Source organism: Balaenoptera musculus, chromosome 3 (genome assembly GCF_009873245.2).
Source record: "Balaenoptera musculus isolate JJ_BM4_2016_0621 chromosome 3, mBalMus1.pri.v3, whole genome shotgun sequence".
In the NCBI taxonomy this organism is placed as follows: Eukaryota; Metazoa; Chordata; class Mammalia; order Artiodactyla; family Balaenopteridae; genus Balaenoptera; species Balaenoptera musculus.
In genome coordinates this window covers 162,768,938-162,791,123 of record NC_045787.1, presented here as the reverse complement: position 1 = coordinate 162,791,123, position 22,186 = coordinate 162,768,938, and the positions used below count along the sequence as shown (strand labels likewise).

At 44.8% G+C, this 22,186-nt stretch overlaps 1 protein-coding gene across 1 annotated transcript in view; it reads right to left on the bottom strand.

Moving 5' to 3' along the window:
- Positions 1-1,695: 1,695 nt before the first annotated feature.
- Positions 1,696-22,186, bottom strand: part of ZNF333 (zinc finger protein 333) — a 31,391-nt gene continuing 10,900 nt past the window's right edge. The window contains exons 7-13 of the mRNA XM_036845693.1: positions 21,596-21,712; positions 20,295-20,382; positions 6,343-6,431; positions 5,613-5,739; positions 5,101-5,196; positions 3,338-3,414; positions 1,696-2,836 (exon numbers count right to left, since the gene is read on the bottom strand). Of these exons, the coding sequence (XP_036701588.1) occupies positions 1,739-2,836; positions 3,338-3,414; positions 5,101-5,196; positions 5,613-5,739; positions 6,343-6,431; positions 20,295-20,382; positions 21,596-21,712 (1,692 nt within the window). The 3' untranslated portion in view covers positions 1,696-1,738. The remainder of the gene's footprint in view (positions 2,837-3,337; positions 3,415-5,100; positions 5,197-5,612; positions 5,740-6,342; positions 6,432-20,294; positions 20,383-21,595; positions 21,713-22,186) is intronic.

Sequence of the window (22,186 nt, the reverse complement as noted above, 5' to 3'; positions counted from 1 at the left end):
GTCACATGAGGACACAGCGAGAATATGGCCATCTATGAACCAGGAAGTGGGCCCTCACCAGACGTCAAATCTACCAGCCTTGATCTTGGACTTCCAGCCTCCAGAACTGTGAGAAGTAAATTTCTGTTGTTTATAAGTTACCCAGTCAACAGTATTTTTGTTATAGCAGTCTGAGCTAAGACAGAGACCATATTTTAAAATGTGTAAAAGACTTTTAAACACACATAATATGCTCCATCTAGTGGATATATGAAGAATACATTGATTTCAACTACCCACGAAGCATTTATAAAAATTGACCATATACTAAGTGCATCAGTTAGAGACTGCATTCAGCCATAATAAACCCATCCCTGCCTTCCCCCAGACTCTCCCCAAAAAAGACAATGTCATGTACCAGTAAGAAGTACATCTTATTCGTGTAACAGAATGACCAGAAATAAACAATCCAGGGCTGGTACAGCCACACAAGGACACCAGCTGGGGAACCAGGATGGTTGTGACTTCTGGTCACACTCTCTTTAGCCTGTGGCTTTTGCCCTCATGGTCATAGGATGGCTCCTCTAGCCCTGGACACGGTGTCTGCTTGTACAGAAGGCAAGAAGGAGAGGGATCTGGCTAAATGAAACCACTCCTTTGCAACATCTTTCCCAGGACTCACACCCAGCGATGTCTCATACTGGCCAGGACTGGAGGATGTGGCCTCGCCTGGCAGCAAGAAGGACAGGAAGATGGAGGTGTTTTAATAGTGCACATTCCCTGATGGTGCTGTGGTTTGAATGATGCCCCCACAAAAGATATGTCCACCTGGAAACTATGGATGTGATCTGATTTGGAAAAGGGTCTTTGCAGATGTAATTAAAGATCTCAAGATGAGACCATGCTGGATATCTGGGTGGACCCTAAATCCAATGACAAGTGTCCTTATAAGAGACAGAAGAGGAGAAGACACAGAAACACAGGAGAAGGCCATTTGAAAACGGAGGCAGAGATGGGAGTGATGCTGCCACAAGCCAAGGAACACCTGGAGCCATCAAAAGTTGGAAGAGGCAAGGAAGGATCCTCCCCTAGAGCATTTAGAGGGAGTGTGGCCCTGCAGACACCTTGATTTCAACTTCTGCCCTCCGGAACTGTGAGAGAATAAAATTCTGTTGTTTTAAGCCACAAAAAAAAATATATATAGTGCACAGTCCCAATCTGAACAAAAAAAACCTAAGTGCTTTTGTAAGCAAGAAGGGGCAATTTTGGTAGGCAATTAACAGGACATGCCACACTAGACCTAAAAGCAAATCTCCACAAATACTTAACATTCAACAACATAAAGACCACACACCCTGCTAAGAGTGTAATTACATTAGAAACCAACAACAAAAAGGCAACTAAAAAGAAACACCCATATATCTGCAGGAACTTTTCAGAACGACAGAAACAGTCTATATCCTGCCTGGAGTATTGATTACATACAAGTATACATCTGTCAAACTCATCCAACTGTACACTTAAGATTTATGCATTTCACTACAATTATACCTCTATAAAAATATACCCATGTACTTTTATTTGAAAACCTAATTCCATTTAACTCGTGTGTCAAAGAATAAGTGGTAAAAGAAGCTAAGACAATATGAAGAATTAAACCAAAATGAAAATATCATACATTGAAACATGGGATGTCGCTTAACGAGTACTATGAGAGATGATCACAGCCTTGGATGTTTATGTTTTTACAAATTGGAAGTTAATCAGCATGGGGCCCACCGTACGCAAGAGACACTGATAAAGGCAGGCCGCCAGTCCTGACGTTTTCTCTCCCGGCGTGAGTCCTTTTATGCACGGTAAGTGAAGAGCTGTGCCTGAAGGCTTTCTCACACTGATTACATTCGTACGGTCTCCCTGCAGTGTGGGTTCTCACATGTACGATAAGGTGTGAAGACTGGCCAAAGGCTCGCCCACACTCCTGACACGCATAGGGCTTCTTGCCGGTGTGGGTCCTCGAGTGTTTCCTGAGGGATGAGGGCTCACTGAAGGCTCGCCCACACTCCTGACACGCGTAGGGCTTCTCTCCCGTGTGGGTCCGCATGTGACTCTTAAGGGTTGAGAGACGACTCAAGACCTGTCCGCAGGTGGCGCACTCATAAAGCTTCTCCCCTGTGTGGATCCTCTTATGTACATTCAGGTGAGTGCTCGTCCGGAAGGGCTTCCCACACTGGTTACATTCGTACGGTTTCTCTCTGGTGTGGGTCCGCAGGTGTGTCTTCAGTGATGAGTGTTCCCTGAAGGCTTTCCCGCACTGGCCGCATTCAAAAGGCTTCTCTCCAGTGTGAGTTCTCACGTGGCTCCTCAGAGAGGACGGCTGGTTGAAAGCTTTCCCACAGTCCTTACATTCGTAAGGCTTCTCGCCTGTGTGGTTTCTCTGGTGCAAGATCAGGTTAAAGTTCCTCGTGAAGGTTTTCCCACACTGACTGCACTCGAAGGGTTTCTCTCCAGTGTGAGTTCTCATGTGCCGCCGCAGATTCGAGGAATACTTGAAGGCCTGCCTGCACTCCTGACACTCGAAGCACTTCTCCGCAGTGTGAGTCTTCTCGTGCCTGATGAGATCGGAGCTGTATCTGAACGATTTTTCACATTTGTTACACACATAGGTTTTATCCCCGCTGTGGATTTTCTCAGGCATGATTAGGTGAGCGGTCTGGAAGAAGGATTTTCCACTCTCTCGGCATTCACATGGGTTCCCTCCTGCAGGAATTCTCTGGTACTGAAAAAGTGGTTTGATGCTTTTAAAAGGCTTCCCTAGTACATTGCATTTATAGAGTTTTTCTCCAGTCTGAGGTTGCTCCTGTCAATTGAGGAAAATGGGAAGACCAGAGGCTTTATTGCATTCACAGATATTCTCCCCGAAGTGAACTGAGTATAGGAAAGAGACATTCCTATAGCTGAAGCTTTTACCATTTTAGTGTATCTATACCATTTCTACCCTGAGTTCCTTCAAGCAGATACTCTGCCACAAAGAGTATCATTTTCATTACTTTCATGGGGCTTCTTAGATGTAGACTTTTTCTGAATTGTGTAAGGCTAAATTAAGTTTTAAATGCTCTACATCTGTGTCAGATTTACGAAAATGGTTAGCTTTGGGAACTCTGTAAAGCCACTTCTTGATCTACATTTAGAGTTTTTCCCCAATTCATGACATTCACAGACTCTCTCCCAAGAAACTGCTTTCTCCTAGGTGAGTACCACTTGCCTTGAATCTCTCTCTGGGTTTCTTGTGTTTCTAACCTACAGCAACCCCAGACATTTCCTACTGTAGAGGAACAAGAATAATCCCTTTATGCCTTACCCTTTTCGTGCCAATGGATGGAATCTCTGCAAAAATATCTTGGTTAGGAATTGAGTCTTGGGGTTGAAGTTGAGGTTCTGGAATGAATTAAGGGGAGGAAGTATTAAGCGCACAGAGAAGGAAACTGTGGGATCAAGATGACAAAAAAAGCTAGGCATGTGCAGATTTTTTTTTTAATACTGATCCTAAATATGGGAAGAAACTATGAATAAGAGGAACGTATCAGAGAGTAAAGGAAAATTTTAAGGTGTTTGGCTATGTGAGGAGTCACGTAATCATAGGAACAAGGAATGGACCTAATGAAACTTAAAAGCTTTTGCACAGCAAAGGAAACCATAAACAAGACCAAAAGACAGCCCTCAGAATGGGAGAAAATATTTGCAAATGAAGCAACTGACAGAGGATTAATCTCCAAAATTTACAAGCAGCTCGTGCAGCTCAATAACAAAAAAACAAACAACCCAATCCAAAAATGGGCAGAAGACCTAAATAGACATTTCTCCAAAGAAGATATACAGATTGCCAACAAACACATGAAAGAATGCTCAACATCATTAATCATTAGAGAAATGCAAATCAAAACTAGATGAGATATCATCTTACACTGATCAGAATGGCCATCATCAAAAAATCTAGAAACAATAAATGCTGGAGAGGGTGTGGAGAAAAGGGAACACTCTTGCACTGTTGGTGGGAATGTAAATTGATACAGCCACTATGGAGAACAGTATGGAGGTTCCTTAAAAAACTAAAAATAGAATTACCATACGACCCAGCAATCCCACTACTGGCCATATACCCTGAGAAAACCATAATTCAAAAAGAGTCATGTACCGGGCTTCCCTGGTGGCGCAGTGGTTAAGAGTCTGCCTGCCAATGCAGGGGACACGGGTTCGAGCCCTGGTCTGGGAAGATCCCACATGCCACGGAGCGACTAGGCCCGTGAGCCACAATTACTGAGCCTGCGCGTCTGGAGCCTGTGCTCTGCAACAAGAGAGGCCGCGATAGAGGCCCGCGCACTGCAATGAAGAGTGGCCCCCATTTGCCGCAACTGGAGAAAGCCCTCGCACAGAAACGAAGACCCAACACAGCCATAAATAAATAAATAAATAAATAAAAATTAAAAAAAAAAAAGAAAGAAAAGCCAGTCACAAAAGACCACATATCGTGATTCCATTTAGAAAAAAAAAAAAAAAAAAAAGAGTCATGTACCAAAATGTTCATTGCATCTCTATTTACAATAGCCAGGACATGGAAGCAACCTAAGTGTCCGTCATCGGATGAATGGATAAAGAAGATGTGGCACATATATACAATGGAATATTACTCAGCCATAAAAGGAAACGAAACTGAGATATTTGTAGTGAGGTGGATGGACCTAGAGTCTGTCATACAGAGTGAAGTAAGTCAGAAAGAGAAAAACAAATACCGTGTGCTAACACATATATATGGAATTTAAGGGGAAAAAAAAGGAATGGAAATAGTAGACAATTTACTCAGGAGGGATTCTATGAAGATTGGGACTGATGTTGAGAGAAAGTATCAGTAAGAACATACAGTGGGGAGGAACTGGATGAAATATACACATGGAAGTGCTAAATGTGAAAAGGAGGTAGGATAAATCTTTCTATGAAGCCAGAGTAAAGCATTAGAGATAAAAAGGGAAGGGAAAGAGGAAAGAAAGTGGAATTTACTGAGGGAGCTCAACCCAACATCCTTCCCCATCAAGGGCACTAAGCACCCCTAATCTGCCTGGTGCTCACCTAAGTGGGTTCCTGGGAAGATCCCTCTCTCAGTGACACACAGCTCTTCTCTTTGCTCCAAATGGGAAAACGTACTGGCTTTGCAGAGTTGATCTCCTGCTCGTGGGAAAAGATGCAGAGTATGAGCAACTGTGCCTGCCATGCAACGGGAGCCGATATTCCGAAGTCTTTAGGGTCACTGGAGATGAGAATAGCAAAATGGGCGCACCTATATTCTGATGGCACGGCCGAGCTCTTTCACTAAGGAACCAAAGTACAAGCTCTCTCACTGGGTCCCGAAGGACAGTGGGACTCTCCAGTCCCCAAAACCCAGCGCCTGGCTCAGGGACACACTTGAGAAGATGAGAAACAATGGACAGATCTTCATTTCCAAGAGGAAACCACTAGACTATAAGCACCATGAAGGCAGAACCTGCCTGTCTCTTAACCTCTCGATTTCTGAAACCAGCACAGTTCTGGGAAACCACAGTAGCTGCGCAAGCGTGTGGATGAAGCGGCGAGGCTGGCCTTACCCACAGAGGCCAGGTTCCTATAGTTCTCCAGCATCACGTCTCTGTACAGGCTTCTCTGAGCAGAGTCTAGAAACAGCCATTCTTCCGGTGTGAACAGCACGGCCACATCCGCAAAGGTGACTGGTTCCTAAAATGCACACCCGTCCCTGCTCAGCCAGGGGCCACCCCGACCAATACTCAAGAGGACAGTGGGGGGCTTGCAGGCCTGGGGAAGGGACACCTCCATGTAGAGGATGTTCAGACACAGTTCTGAGGTCTCTCAGCTCAGGCCTCAGAACTAGAACTCTTCTCCATCTACTCTTCCCTCCCTAAATGACAGCATCCCAAGGGGGGGCAGCAAAGGACCTCAACTTCATGACAGGAGTTAGTTATTAACAACTAGCTGGGAAGCCCTTCCCCTCTAGCCCCAGGGTCCAGCAGACCTGATCGCGTTACAGGCAAGAGAAAAATGTTTGGTAAATGACAGCTGTTTGCTCTTGGGAGACCATGATGACTATAAGACAAGGACAGCTCACGTCCTCGCCCTGCTTTCCCTCCTGATATTCAGCTGAACATGGCCCTTGATAACCGGCGCAAGGCCTGAATGAGGGAGTGGGGTCACTGCCCACCCACTGCTAGAGGCCCAGTGCCTGGAAGCCTGGAGACCAGTCCTCTGGGGTCAAGAAACTCCCAGACAGGGTAAGGGGACAAGGAGGCAAAGCAAGAAGAAGAACAAGTATTTGTTACTTACCTGCAGACAAATGTTCAGTGTCCCAGGAGCCACGGCTTCTTCCTCTGTGCTCTCCTCCCGGAGCCAGGCAGGGTCCTGAGCAGGCACTGCTGCAGGAGAAGAGGGGAGCCGTGAGGGTCTGGACCTGGCCCAGTGACCCCACTTGCAGGGCCAAGGGCTGCCCACCCTGTGAATGACCACATGTGCACACACATGTGCACACACTCCCAGGGACACACACATGTAATGCACACAGAGAGATGCATGCACATATGCTTGCACACACTCCCAGCTGCTTGGGCACACATGTACACTCACACACACCAGTACACACGCATGCATACACTCACACAAATGTTTATATACACACAGACACACCACGCACAGTATGCACATACCCACACTGACAAGCACACACACACAAACACACAGAAATACACAGACATACACACAGACACACATGCATGCACGCACGCACACACACGTTTCCTCTGTTCCAAATCTCTGGAGCCACAGTCTCAATTCACCAACAGACACTGAAGTTTCTGGGGCACCCCTTTCTCCCCCTTGATTCAGCCCTGGGTCAGCTGTTCCGCCCTAGCTGCTGGGCCCCTTCCTGTGCCCCGACTCTGCAGGGCCGGTAGCACCCCAGGACTTACCACAAGCAGGGGACAGAGAAACCGCCACCTCCCTGTGAGTGTGCCTGAGGAGGAAGCGTCCTTCCTTTCCTGCCTTCAAATCGATAACATCCCTCATCCGCACCAGGCCTCCTCACTCTGGCCTGTTACAGAGGAGCAAGTGATTCCCCAGCCAACCCTTGTCTCCCTGCACCCTCACCTCCCCTCTCGATGGGACCTTTCCCCTTGGTAATTAAACCTGAATCACGTCCAATCCCTGACCCCATGTTATTAGTTTCCCGGGGGGCTGCTGTAACAAAATACCAAAACTGGGTGGCTTAAAGCAACAGAAATGTATTCTCTCAGAGTTCTGGAGGCCAGAAGCCCAAAATCAAGGTGTGGGAAGGGTCACACTCTCTCTGAGACTCTGGGTAGAGTCCTTCCTTGCCTCTTCTTGGCTTCTGGTGGTGAAGGTCAATCCTGGGCTTGTAACTGCATGTCTCTCCAATCTCTGCCTCTGTCATCACATGGCTGTCCTCCCCCCTGTGTGTCCCTGTCTTCACAGGGCATTTTCCCCTTCTTACGAGGGCACCATTCATGCTAGATTAGGGCCCACCATCATGACCTCATCTTAACTTGATGGCATCTACAAAGACCCTATTTCCAAATAAGGTCACATTCACAGGTACTGAGGGTTAGGACTTCAATATAGCTTTTTTGGGGGGGAGTCACAATTCAAGCTGTAATACTCCACCCTTCCCTCTAGCTACTGTTCTATCTCTCTGTTCCCCATCGTGGGCAATCTCTGTATCCATTTTCTCACCTCCTACTCACTTCCCAACATCACCATTCCAAGGACCAGCACCTCACTAGGATCACCCGTGACCTCCATCCAGAGTGGGGATCTAGTTGAAATGTTCAGCCATCCAATCCCTCCATCTTAGAACCCACCCCCCTGGGCTTCAGTGCCCACCACCCCAGCCTCCCTCCCGGTTTCCTGTATAGGCTCCTCCTCCATCACTTGCTGGCGTCCCCATGGCGCACACCTTCCTCCTCTCACCTTGTAGTCTCCGCCTCGGAAGGCACCGTCCCCAGCTCTGGGCGTCAATTCCCAACTACCTGAGAAGGCCCAAATCTCCAGGCTGACTCTCACATCTGCACTCCAGACCCATATACCCAACCATTGGCTCCAATATCTCCACTCATCTACCTGGGGGAATACGAATGAAACATCCAAAATGAGCTGGAGGGGGGGCTGCTGCCCCAGCAGGCGGAGGACAGAGATTCAAGCCACAGAGGATCATTCTCAGGCTTTGAACTTGCCCTGCTGGGTTTCAAACTTACGTGGGACCCGGGACCCTTGTTTCCTCTCCCTTTGGGAACAGGAATGTCTATCCAATGCCTGCCCCACCATTGTATTTTGGAAGCAGAGAACCTGTTCTCTGGTTTTACCAATTTACAGATGGAGAGAAATTATGCCCCCAGGATGGATCACACCCCCAGTCTCACCATACCTGATTTAGATTATTTAGATGATAAAATTTGGGACATTTTGAGCCAATATCTAGATGAGATTTTAGACAGAGTTGATGCTGGAATGGGTAAAAACTTTGGGGATGTTGGGATCATGTGACTGTATTTTGCATGTAAGGAGGATATGAATTTGGGGGGTCCAGAGAGCAGACTGTTATGAGTTGAACTGTGTCCCCCCAAAAAATAACAAGTCCTAACCCCCAGTACCTCAGAATATGACCTTACTTGGAAATAGGGTTTTTGCAGATGTTAAGATAAAGTTATGTTGGAATAGAGGGCCCTTAATCCAATACAAATGGTGTCCTTATAAGAGGAGAAGAGATACCGAATCAGGGGAGAAAGCCACGTGGCAACACAGGCAGAGATGGGAGTGATGCATCCACAAGCCAAGGAATACCGAGGCTTACAGCAACCGCCAGAAGCTAGGAAGAGGCAAGAAAGATTATTTCCCTACAGGTTTCACAGGAAGCATGGCCTTGCCAACACCTTGATTTCAGACTTCTGACCTCAGAACTGTGAGACAGAAATTTCTGTTGTTTCATCCACTCCACCCAAAAAAAAAAAAAAAAAAAAAATGCACTCATCACCTTCTTCTCAAAGCCTGTCCTTCTTCCAATGTCCCTGATCTCAGATGAGCAATCCCACCCCCTCTGACCACAACAATCAGTCAAAAAAAAAAAAATCAGTGATGACATTTCTACACCCACCTCCCCACCTCCACCCACCCTATTCCCCTTCCTCCCATCCTGTCCCCATTATGGGGAACGCCTGTATCATACCTTCTCATTTGGACCCACTTAAATGTCACTCCTTCGGAGAGTCTCTCCTCCCCAATACCCTTCTTTTCTCTAAAAAGACCCTCTCCTTTCTTCACAGCCCTTACCTATCTATAACCAGCTTTTTTTTTTTTTTTTGCTTCCTTAGGTGATTATCTTCCGTCTCCCCCAATTGACTGGCAGCTTCAGAAGAACAAGCCTGGGGTCCTTTTCCTTTTGCTACACCCCCACCCCCCAACCGTGCTTGGCACATAAAAATGCCCTGGAATGTCTGGTAAACGCATGCACACATGACTCACCAATCTATCTCAACTCGACCTCCTGTGTACATCTTACATGGTTCCTAGCTTCCCTGCTTGCAGACAAGAGTTAACACAGCAGGCCTGACTGCTCTCCTCAGCAAGGCCTGCCAGCAAGGTTGACCCTTAGTTGGCCTCTGGGAACTTGGATTTCGAGAGGGTTCCCACCACCCTAACTGATAAGAGGGGCTCACTCTCTGCTTAAACTGTTTGTACAAACAGTGTGGTTTATGCTCAATGCCTGTTTTCCTTCTGGAAGTCTGGAATTTAGGTATGTGCTGGGCAGAGGGTGCCTACATGACCGCCCCCAGGGAAAACCCTGGGCTCTGAGTCTCTAATGAGCTTCCCTGTAGATAACACTGCACATGTGTTGTCACAGCTTGTTGCTGGAGGAATTAAGCGTGTCCCTTGTGACCCCCTTGGGAGAGGACTCCAGAAGCTTGTGCCTGAATTCCTCCAGACTTCACCCCATGAGGCTTTTCCCTTTGCTGGTTTTGCTTTGCATCCCTTCACTGGAATAAATCATAGCCATGAGTACAACTGTAAGCTAAGTCCTGAGTCCTCCTAGCAAATCGTCAAACCTGGGAGTGGTCTTAGGGACCCCTGACACACCTACCCCACACTAACCCCCAAGTCTAGGCCACCACCATCCTTTTCCTAACTGCCTCCACCCACCACTCGTATCCTCCCGAGGCCCATCCTCCTCCCAGGTGCTGAAAGACCAGGCTCTTCTTCCCCAATCCCCAGTGGATTTTAGAGATGCCATTCCTAGGCCTGAACTCCTCTCCCCAAACCTCCAAACAACCCAACATCTAAACGATACAGTAATTATTATGGTCTTAAGCCAGCACTTGTCCCCAGGGGTCAGGTGGCAGTGTCTAGTATCTTAGCTCGGGCAGCTGTAACAAAATACCACAGACTGGGTGGCTTAAACAACAGAAATTTACTTTCTCACAGTTCTGGAGGCTGGAAGTCTGAGATCAGGGTGTCAGCATGGTCCAGCTCTGGTGAGAATGCTGTTCCTGGCTGGCAGACATCTGCCTTCTCACTGTGTCCTCACATGGTGGAGAACTCTGCTTTTCCTCTTCCTGTTCTTATAAGGACACCAGTTCTATGGGATCAGGGCTCCACCCTTAAGACCTCATTTAACCCTAACAACCTCCTTAAAGGCCCTGTCTCCAATACAGCCACATGGGAGGTTACGGCGTCAACATATGCATTAGAGGGGGACAACCCATAGCACATGAAGACGTCTTTGGTCGTCATGACTAGGGTGTTATGGGCTGAATTGTGTCCCTCCAAAAATTCATATGTTGAAGTCCTAACCCCTAGAATCTCAGAATATAACTCGTATTTGGACATAGGGTCTTTTCAGAGGTCATTAAATTAAAGTGAGGTCAGTAGGATGGGTCCTAATCCAATGTAATTGGTGGAAATTTGGACATGGACACATACAGAGGGAAAATGCAGGAAGAAGACGGACATCAACAAGCCAAAGAGAAGATGCCTGGAACAGATCACGGCCCTCAGGAGAAATCATCCCTGCCAGCATCTTGATCTTGGACCTCTGTCCTCCAAAACTGTGAGAAAAAGCGAAGCTCTGTTGTTTAAGCCACCCAGCCTGTGGTACTTTGTTATGGGAGCCCTAGCAAACGAATACAGGGGGAGGTGGTACTGTCAGCTAGTGAGTGGAGGCCAGGGATGCTGCTAAACATCCCACAGCACGCAGGCCGGCCCCCACCACACAGATCCCGCCCCTGTGTCAGGAGTGCTGCAGTTGAGACACTTGGTCTAAACTTAAACTTCCCAGAGCTCCTCTCTGCCCCCCAAGATAAAGCCCTCTTGTTATATGCTTCCATTGCATTCCGGTCTCCATTTAAAAATCTGACCACCGAGCCTGACTGTGAACTCCACGGGGGAGGGCCTCAGGGTTTGGTCTGCAATTGTTTCCCAGTGCCCATCTCACCACAGGATGACAGTGGTGAGTACTTCAAGAGTACCTTCCAGAGTACTTCAGAAGCACAGAGCACACCAAGTACTTCAAGAGTACTTTATGGCACAGATGGCCAAAAAGCACATGAAAAGATGCTCAACATCACTAATTATTAGAGAAATGTAAATCAAAACTACAATGAGGTATCACTTCACACAGGTCAGAACGGCCATCATGAAAAAGTCTACAAACGATTAACGCTGGAGAGGGTGTGGAGAAAAGGGAACCCTCCTACACTGCTGGTGGGAATGTAAATTGGTACAGCCACTATGGAGAACAGTATGGAGGTTCCTTAAAAAACTAAAATAGAGTTACCATATGATCCTGCAATCCTGCTCCTGGGCATATACCCGGAGAAAACTATAATTCGAAAAGATACATGCACCCCAATGTTCACTGCAGCACTATTTACAATAGCCAGGACATGGAACCAACCTAAATATCCATCGACAGAGGAATGGATAAAGAAGATGTGGTATATATATACAATGGAATATTACTCGGCCATAAAAAAGGAACGAAATAATGCCATTTGCAGCAACATGAACAGACCTAGAGATTGTCATACTAAGTGAAGTAAGTCAGACAGAGAAGGACAAATATCATATGATATCACTTATATGTGGAATCTAAAAAAAAGGTACAAATGAAGTTACTGACAAAACAGAGTCACAGATGTAGAAAACAATCTTATGGAGGGGATTAACCAAGATGGCGGAGTAGAAGGACGTGCTCTCACTCCCTCTTGTGAGAGCACCAGAATCACAACTGGCTGCTGGACAATCATTGACAGGAAGCCCCTGGACTTCACCAAGGAGGATACCCCACGTCCAAGGACAGAGGAGAAGCCACAGTGAGACGGTAGGAGGGGCGCAATCAGAGTAAAATCAAATCCCATAACTGCTGGGTGGGTGGCTCACAGACTGGCGAACACTTATACCACAGAAGTCCACCCACTAGAGTGAAGGTTCTGAGCCCCACGTCAGGCTTCCCAACCTGGGGGTCCGGCTACGGGAGGAGGAATTCCTAGAGAATCAGACTTTGAAGCCTAGTGGGAATTGATTGCAGGACTTTGACAGGACTGGGGGAAACAGAGACTCCACTCTTGGAGGGCACACACAAAGTAATGTGTGCATCGGGACCCAAGGGAAGGAGCAGTGACCCTGGGGGAGACTGAACCAGACCTACCTGCTGGTGTTGGGGGGTCTCCTGCAGAGGCGAGTGGTGGCTCTGTTACACCGTGGGGATAAGGACACTGGCAGCAGAGGTTCTGGGAAGTTCTCCTTGGCGTGAGCCCTCCCAGAGTCTGCCATTAACCCCACCAAAGAGCACGGGTAGGCTCCAGTGTTGGATTGCCTCAGGCAAAACAACCAACAGGGAGGGAACCCAGCCCCACCCATCAACAGTCAAGTGGATTAAGGTTTTACTGAGCTCTGACCGCCACAGCAACAGGGAGGGAACCCAGCCCCACCCATCAACAGTCAAGTGGATTAAGGTTTTACTGAGCTCTGACCGCCACAGCAACAGTCAGCTCTACCCACCACCAGAGCCTCCCATCAAGCCTCTTAGATAGCCTCAACCACCAGAGGACAGACAACAGAAGCAAGAAAAACTACAATGCTGCAGCCTGTGGACCAAAAACCACAGTTACAGAAAGATAGAGAAGATGAAAAGGCAGAGGGCTATGTACCAGATGAAGGAACAAGAAAAAACCCCAGAAAAACAACTAAATGAAGTGGAGATAGGCAACCTTCCAGAAAAACAATTCAGAATAATGATAGTGAAGATGATCCAGGACCTCGGAATAAGAATGGAGGCAAAGATTGAGAAGATGCAAGAAATGTTTAACAAAGACCTAGAAGAATTAAAGAACAAACAAACAGAGATGACCAATACAATAACTGAAATGAAAACTACACTAGAAGGAATCAATAGCAGAATAACTGAGGCAGAAGAACGGATAAGTGACCTGGAAGACAGAATGGTGGAATTCACTGCTGCGGAACAGACTAAAGAAAAAAGAATGAAAAGAAATGAAGACAGCCTAAGAGACCTCTGGGACAACATTAAACGCAACAACATTCGCATTATAGGGGTCCCAGAAGGAGAAGAGAGAGAGAAAGGGCCAGAGAAAATACTTGAAGAAATTATAGTCGAAAACTTCCCTAACATGGGAAAGGAAAGAGCCACCCAAGTCCAGGAAGCGCAGAGAGTCCCATACAGGATAACCCCAAGGAGAAACACGCCGAGACACATAGTAATCAAAATGGAAAAAATTAAAGACAAAGAAAAATTATTGAAAGCAGCAAGGGAAAAACGACAAATAACATACAAGGGAACTCCCATAAGGTTAACAGCTGATTTCTCAGCAGAAACTCTGCAAGCCAGAAGGGAGTGGCATGATATACTTAAAGTGATGAAAGGGAAGAACCTACAACCAAGATTACTCTACCTGGCAAGGATCTCATTTATATTTGATGGAGAAATCAAAAGCTTTACAGACAAGCAAAAGCTAAGAGAATTCAGCACCACCAAACCAGCTCTACAACAAATGCTAAAGGAACTTCTCTAAGTGGGAAACACAAGAGAAGAAAAGGACCTACAAAAACAAACCCAAAACAATTAAGAAAATGGTCATAGGAACATACATATCGATAATTACCTTAAACGTGAATGGATTAAATGCCCCAACCAAAAGACATAGACTGGCTGAATGGATACAAAAACAAGACCCATATATATGCTGTCTACAAGAGACCCACTTTAGACCTAGGGACACATACAGACTGAAAGTGAGGGGATGGAAAAAGATATTCCATGCAAATGGAAACCAAAAGAAAGCTGGAGTAGCTATACTCATATCAGATAAAATAGACTTTAAAATAAAGAATGTTAAAAGAGACAAGGAAGGACACTACATAATGATCCAGGGATCAATCCATGAAGAAGATATAACAATTATAAATATATATGCACCCAACATAGGAGCACCTCAATACATAAGGCAACTGCTAACAGCTATAAAAGAGGAAATCGACAGTAACACAATAATAGTGGGGGACTTTAACACTTCACTTACACCAATGGACAGATCATCCAAAATGAAAATAAATAAGGAAACAGAAGCTTTAAATGACACAATAGACCAGATAGATTTAATTGATATATATAGGGCATTCCATCCAAAAACAGCAGATTACACGTTCTTCTCAAGTGCGCACGGAACATTCTCCAGGATAGGTCACATCTTGGGTCACAAATCAAGCCTCAGTAAATTTAAGAAAATTGAAATCATATCAAGCATCTTTTCTGACCACAACGCTATGAGATTAGAAATGAATTACAGGGAAAAAAACGTAAAAAAGACAAACACATGGAGGCTAAACAATACGTTACTAAATAACCAAGAGATCACTGAAGAAATCAAAGAGGAAATAAAAAAATACCTAGAGACAAATGACAATGAAAACACGACGACCCAAAACCTATGGGATGCAGCAAAAGCGGTTCTAAGAGGGAAGTTTATAGCTATACAAGCCTACCTAAAGAAACAAGAAAAATCTCAACTAAACAATCTAACCTTACACCTAAAGAAACTAGAGAAAGAAGAACAAACAAAACCCAAAGTTAGCAGAAGGAAAGAAATCATAAAGATCAGAGCAGAAATAAATGAAATAGAAACAAAGAAAACAATAGCAAAGATCAATAAAACTAAAAGTTGGTTCTTTGAGAAGATAAACAAAATTGATAAGCCATTAGCCAGACTCATCAAGAAAAAGAGGGAGAGGACTCAAATCAATAAAATCAGAAATGAAAAAGGAGAAGTTACAACAGACACCGCAGAAATACAAAGCATCCTAAGAGACTACTACAAGCAACTTTATGCCAATAAAATGGACAACCTGGAAGAAATGGACAAATTCTTAGAAAGGTATAACCTTCCAAGACTGAATCAGGAAGAAACAGAAAATATGAACAGACCAATCACAAGTAATGAAATTGAAACTGTGATTAAAAATCTTCCAACAAACAAAAGTCCAGGACCAGATGGCTTCACAGGTGAATTCTATCAAACATTTAGAGAAGAGCTAACACCCATCCTTCTCAAACTCTTCCAAAAAATTGCAGAGGAAGGAACACTCCCAAACTCATTCTATGAGGCCACCATCACCCTGATACCAAAACCAGACAAAGACACTACAAAAAAAGAAAATTACAGACCAATATCACTGATGAATATAGATGCAAAAATCCTCCACAAAATACTAGCAAACAGAATCCAACAACACATTAAAAGGATCATACACCACGATCAAATGGGATTTATCCCAGTGATGCAAGGATTCTTCAATATACGCAAATCAATCAATGTGATACACCATATTAACAAATTGAAGAATAAAAACCATATGATCATCTCAATAGATGCAGAAAAAGCTTTTGACAAAATTCAACACCCATTTCTGATAAAAACTCTCCAGAAAGTGGGCATAGAGGGAACCTACCTCAACATAATAAAGGCCATATATGACAAACCCACAGCAAACATCATTCTCAATGGTGAAAAACTGAAAGCATTTCCTCTAAGATCAGGAACGAGACAAGGATGTCCACTCTCACCACTATTATTCAACATAGTTCTGGAAGTCCTAGCCACGGCAATCAGAGAAGAAAAAGAAATAAAAGGAATACAAATTGGAAAGGAAGAAGTAAAACTGTCACTGTTTGCGGATGACATGATACTATACATAGAGAATCCTAAAACTGCCACCAGAAAACTGCTAGAGCTAATTAATGAATATGGTAAAGTTGCAGGATACAAAATTAATGCACAGAAATCTCTTGCATTCCTATACACTAATGATGAAAAATCTGAAAGAGAAATTATGGAAACACTCCCATTTACCATTGCAACAAAAAGAATAAAATACCTAGGAATAAACCTACCTAGGGAGACAAAAGACCTGTATGCAGAAAACTATAAGACACTGATGAAAGAAATTAAAGATGATACCAACAGATGGAGAGATATACCATGTTCTTGGATTGGAAGAATCAACATTGTGAAAATGACTATACTACCCAAAGCAATCTACAGATTCAATGCAATCCCTATCAAATTACCAATGGCATTTTTTACGGAGCTAGAACAAATCATCTTAAAATTTGTATGGAGACACAAAAGACCCCGAATAGCCAAAGCAGTCTTGAGGCAAAAAAATGGAGCTGGAGGAATCAGACTCCCAGACTTCAGACTATACTACAAAGCTACAGTAATCAAGACAATATGGTACTGGCACAAAAACAGAAACATAGATCAATGGAACAAGATAGAAAGCCCAGAGATTAACCCATGCACCTATGGTCAACTAATCTATGACAAAGGAGGCAAAGATATACAATGGAGAAAAGATAGTCTCTTCAATAAGTGGTGCTGGGAAAACTGGACAGCTACATGTAAAAGAATGAAATTAGAATACTCCCTAACACCATACACAAAAATAAACTCAAAATGGATTAGAGACCTAAATGTAAGACTGGACACTATAAAACTCTTAGAGGAAAACATAGGAAGAACACTCTTTGACATAAATCACAGCAAGATCTTTTTTGATCCACCTCCTAGAGTAATGGAAATAAAAACAAAAATAAACAAGTGGGACCTAATGAAACTTCAAAGCTTTTGCACAGCAAAGGAAACCATAAACAAGACAAAAGGACAACCCTCAGAATGGGAGAAAATATTTGCAAATGAATCAACGGACAAAGGATTAATGTCCAAAATATATAAACAGCTCATTCAGCTCAATATCAAAAAAACAAACACCCCAATCCAAAAATGGGCAGAAGACCTAAATAGACATTTCTCCAAAGAAGACATACAGACGGCCACGAAGCACATGAAAAGATGCTCAACATCACTAATTATTAGAGAAATGCAAATCAAAACTACAATGAGGTATCACCTCACTCCTGTTAGAATGGGCATCATCAGAAAATCTACAAACAACAAATGCTGGAGAGGGTGTGGAGAAAAGGGAACCCTCTTGCACTGTTGGTGGGAATGTAAATTGATACAGCCACTATGGAGAACAATATGGAGGTTCCTTAAAAAACTAAAAATAGAATTACCATATGACCCAGCAATCCCACTACTGGGCATATACCCAGAGAAAACCATAATTCAAAAAGACACATGCACCCGAATGTTCATTGCAGCACTATTTACAATAGCCAGGTCATGGAAGCAACCTAAATGCCCATCAACAGACGAATGGATAAAGAAGTTGTGGTACATATATACAATGGAATATTACTCAGCCATAAAAAGGAACGAAATTGAGTCATTTGTTGAGACGTGGATGGATCTAGAGACTGTCATACAGAGTGAAGTAAGTCAGAAAGAGAAAAACAAATATCGTATATTAATGCATGTATGTGGAACCTAGAAAAATGGTACAGATGAGCCAGTTTGCAGGGCAAAAGTTGAGACACAGATGTAGAGAACGGACATATGGACACCAAGGGGGGAAAACTGCGGTGAGGTGGGGATGGTGGTGTGCTGAATTGGGCGATTGGGATTGACATGTATACACTGATGTGTATAAAATTGATGCCTAATAAGAACCTGCAGTATAAAAAAACAAACAAAACAACTAATACTAAACTTTCATTGGGTTATTTGTATGGAAATATGTTAATATAAATGTTTCAGACATTACATGAAATTTCTAAAAATCTTATATTTGTATTTGTATGGAAATATGTATGGAAATATGTTAATATAAATGTTTCAGACATTGCATGAAATTTCTAAAAATCTTATATGTTCTGGTATAATGTTATAAGTAATAATCCTAGTTATTACTTTAAAATGTATATCTCAGAAATAACTAATTTTCTTGTCAACTGCATTATTATGAACTTTCATCAAATCTTTAACCGTGGTCATTTTTAAGTCTTTTGTCATTTACAGACAGTTCTGGGTGTACTCTGATGCTTTTGCAAATATGTTCCTATAAAAGGGTTTCATCTTCAAGAAATTCATGGAAAAGACTCTGACAAGTACAGGTTTCTGGTAACTGACTGTACTGCTGAACTGAATGAATAAGCATTTTCAGAACTCTAATGAAAAACTGATGAACGCATAAAAGTGCTAACAAAAGATCAAGATGAAAAAAAAAATTAATTACATGGGACTGAGTGAACTGATGAGGATGAGTATAATTTTTGTGACTTTCTGTCTGAATTTAAAAAAAAAAATCCCACAAGGACTCAGAGGCAAAGAATATACAAATCAATTTTCACTGCAAAGTAAAGGAGCTGTTACAGTGGAGGATTACTGGACTGAATGTCAATATTATGACATAGTATGAGTGTGTTTCATGTTTGGTAATTACAATCATTGTTGCTGTTGTTGTGGTCATCCATGTACAATGCTTGGTGTCAGTCTATTTATCTCTTGTAAAAATAAAATACAGTGTGTGTGTGTGAAAAAAAAAAAGAAAACAATCTTATGGTTACCAGGAGGGAAAGGGGGGGGGGAGAGGGATAAATTGGGAGACTGGGATTGACATATACACACTACTATATATAAAATAGATAACTAATAAGGACCTACTGTATAGCACAGGGAACTCTATTCAATACTCTGTAATGACCTATAAGGGAAAAGAATCTAAAAAAGAGTGGATATATGGATATATGTAACTGATTCACTTTTCTGTACAGCAGAAAGTAACACAACATTGTAAATTAACTATAATAAAATTTTTTTTAAAAAAACAAGTACATTATGGCAGAGCCTGGCCCAGAAGGCATACCAAAAATATATAGAACAACATATAACCCAAATCTAAGAATTACTTCCTGTCAGTGCCATAATACAGATTCCAAATGCAAGACTGGATGATATGATTAATAAACAAAATTTATTATTCTTACAATAAGGCAAGATGGAAGGAAACAAATGCCTTGCAGTTCAAGCTACGATGTTATTTGTCCTCCAGAATTAATTTTTTCCCCCACTTCTCAGGAGATGTGGCTTTTTTTTTTTTTAAACGTGATAATCCATTTATTTATTTATTTATTTATTTATGGCTGTGTTGGGTCTTCGTTTCTGTGCGAGGGCTCTCTCCAGTTATGGCAAGTGGGGACCACTCTTCATCGCAGTGCGCCGGCCTCTCACTATCACGGCCTCTCTTGTTGCAGAGCACAAGCTCCAGATGCGCAGGCTCAGTAATTGTGGCTCACGGGCCTAGTTGCTCCGTGGCATGTGGGATCTTCCCAGACCAGGGCTCGAACCCGTGTCCCCTGCATTGGCAGGCAGATTCTCAACCACTGCGCCACCAGGGAAGCCCAGGAGATGTGGCTTTTAACCTCATTTTTTAAAAGCTTAGTTCAAACATGTGCCACTTATAGTAAATTCAACTGTAACCTTCAGCATCAACAGGCTTGCGCAGTGGAGATTTTAACCGTGCCCCAAAAGAGGTCTGGCCTTTGCCATAGTTGAGTGGGGACTGCTCTTCCATAACAGAAAGATCTGAGACCAAAAAAAACAAAAAAAGAATCCCAGCCCACAATCCCTAGAAAGTGCCTTTCCCCTTGCATATGTAAATAATAAGAGATTGCTTCATGTATTCTCTCCCTATGGCAACGACTGCAGTCAGAGAAAAAGAAGGCGGATGCAAGTTCCCAGACACAACGCAGCAGAGCGGGGCCCGCTGGCCGTCAATTCCACCCAGCTCTCACTCACCAGAACCCCCAGCGCCCAACAGGTTGAGGAGGCGCGGCGCAGGCTCCGGTGTGGCCACCCTCTGAATCTGCACAGCCACCTTCAGCCCCTGGACAGAGTGACAGGAACATATTAGTCACACAGTCGGTGGGGTCCACTCACACCTGCTCACCCAGACGGAATTGGCATGACTGGCCCTGCTTTGGGGAACACACTGAACATACAGGGACAGGCCCTGTTCCCTTGTCCAGGTTTACAGTTCTTCAGTATAAAGCTAACCACTGTCGTGGAATTTCAACTCCAAGATGGGATGGAGAGAGGGGGCCTGGGTAGGGGAGGCCTTCTCTGAGCAGCCTCCGGTAGTGGGGGAGATGCTGGAGCAAAGAGGGGCAGTGGCTGGCCAGCAGATTGAGGGGTAGAGGGAGGATGCAGAGGTGGGTCCCTGCAAATGAGGGGACGTTAGCAAACTCCCGGAGGGGAAGCCCTGCTGTGGGAGAAAGGACCTGAACTCTCCTATACCGCCAGCCACTCCCTTGGGAAGGGTATTTGAACTGACTTGCATTTCTAAGGGATGCCTCTGGCCTCCGTGTCCAGGGTGATGCCCAGTGGCAGCAGGCGCCTGTCAGGAGCAGTTCCCGGGGGTCCAGGAGAACTAACGGTGGCTCTGGGCAGGGTGGTGGCACCAGGGACAGAAGGAGCAGTCGGAGGTAGGTTTATATTTTGGAGGACAAGTTCGTAGGACTTCGTGGTGGACGGGAAGTAAATGTGGCAGGTCCCTCAGGGCAGGTGATGGGCAGGGACAGGTGAGAGGAGGCCCCTTCTCCTCAGCGCGGGGCTCACAGCACACCTGAAAGTGTCCTTCTCTGTAACTCTCCCCACCTCAGCACCAAAACACAAGGCCCTGAGCCAAGAGCTTGGTTACCGGCCGGGACACTCTTCACACAGCCCTTGGACCCACTCATTCCTGTAGGTTTCCTGGCCATGGACACGGTGGGAATGAGGGTGGAAGGACTGGACGAAGAAAGGCTGGACCCAGAGAGGCAGGGCCTGGACGCTAGTTGCTAGCCCCTCCCCTAGGACTGCTCTGGGCCTGACATCACACTAGGGATGTTTACATTCAACGCAGAAACGCCACGGCGTGTCCAGTAGTTCCTACCAGGAGGTAAGCCTGGGCCTCCAGCATGTTCCCAATTCCCCCAACAGTTGGCAGTTGGCCCTAGATTCATCCCTCCCTCCTGCCTCCCCACCTAACAAAACTCCTGAACCCCAGGCTTTCCTGGCTGGGGCTGGGGCCCTCCCAGCAAACCACCTCCCAGGCTTACTGTGTCTTCAGAAGACCAAGGTGATTCCTGGAGAGCTGACCGGTCCCCTGGAGTCAGAGGTGTCCCCCTCTCTCCCATCATGGGCTTGATCTGCATCCTCAGGTCCAGCCCCAGCCCCTGGGAAAAGGCACGGAGGGTGCTGAGCAGGACAGAGGCGGTATGGAGGCCGTTCTCACCCTCAGAGACCCCTAAGTTTGGGGCTAGTGCCATCAGAATTTGGGGAACATGGGCCTGGTAGTTTCAGACCTGGTGACTTCCCCTATTGCACTGTGGGCCCCTGCCACCAACGAGGACTGATCACGCCAGAGACTTGGAGACAGACCTGACCCCTTTCTGGTTCTGGAGAGGCCCTGTCTGGAGGTTAGGCCACAAGCCCTTGGAGGCGCTCCAAGATATTTTACTAGAAAGGTTTCTATAGAAAGGCTGGGAGCTCCTGGCGCTGAATATGAACTTCATTCTATGTTTTCTTAGATTCCATATTTGTCTATCTGGCATCCATCAATCATAGGGCCAAACGAATGGCCACAGTTGTTTACATCTCTCCTGTGATCCACAGCTCGTACTCTGAACCACCTCCTTTATCTAGTTCTC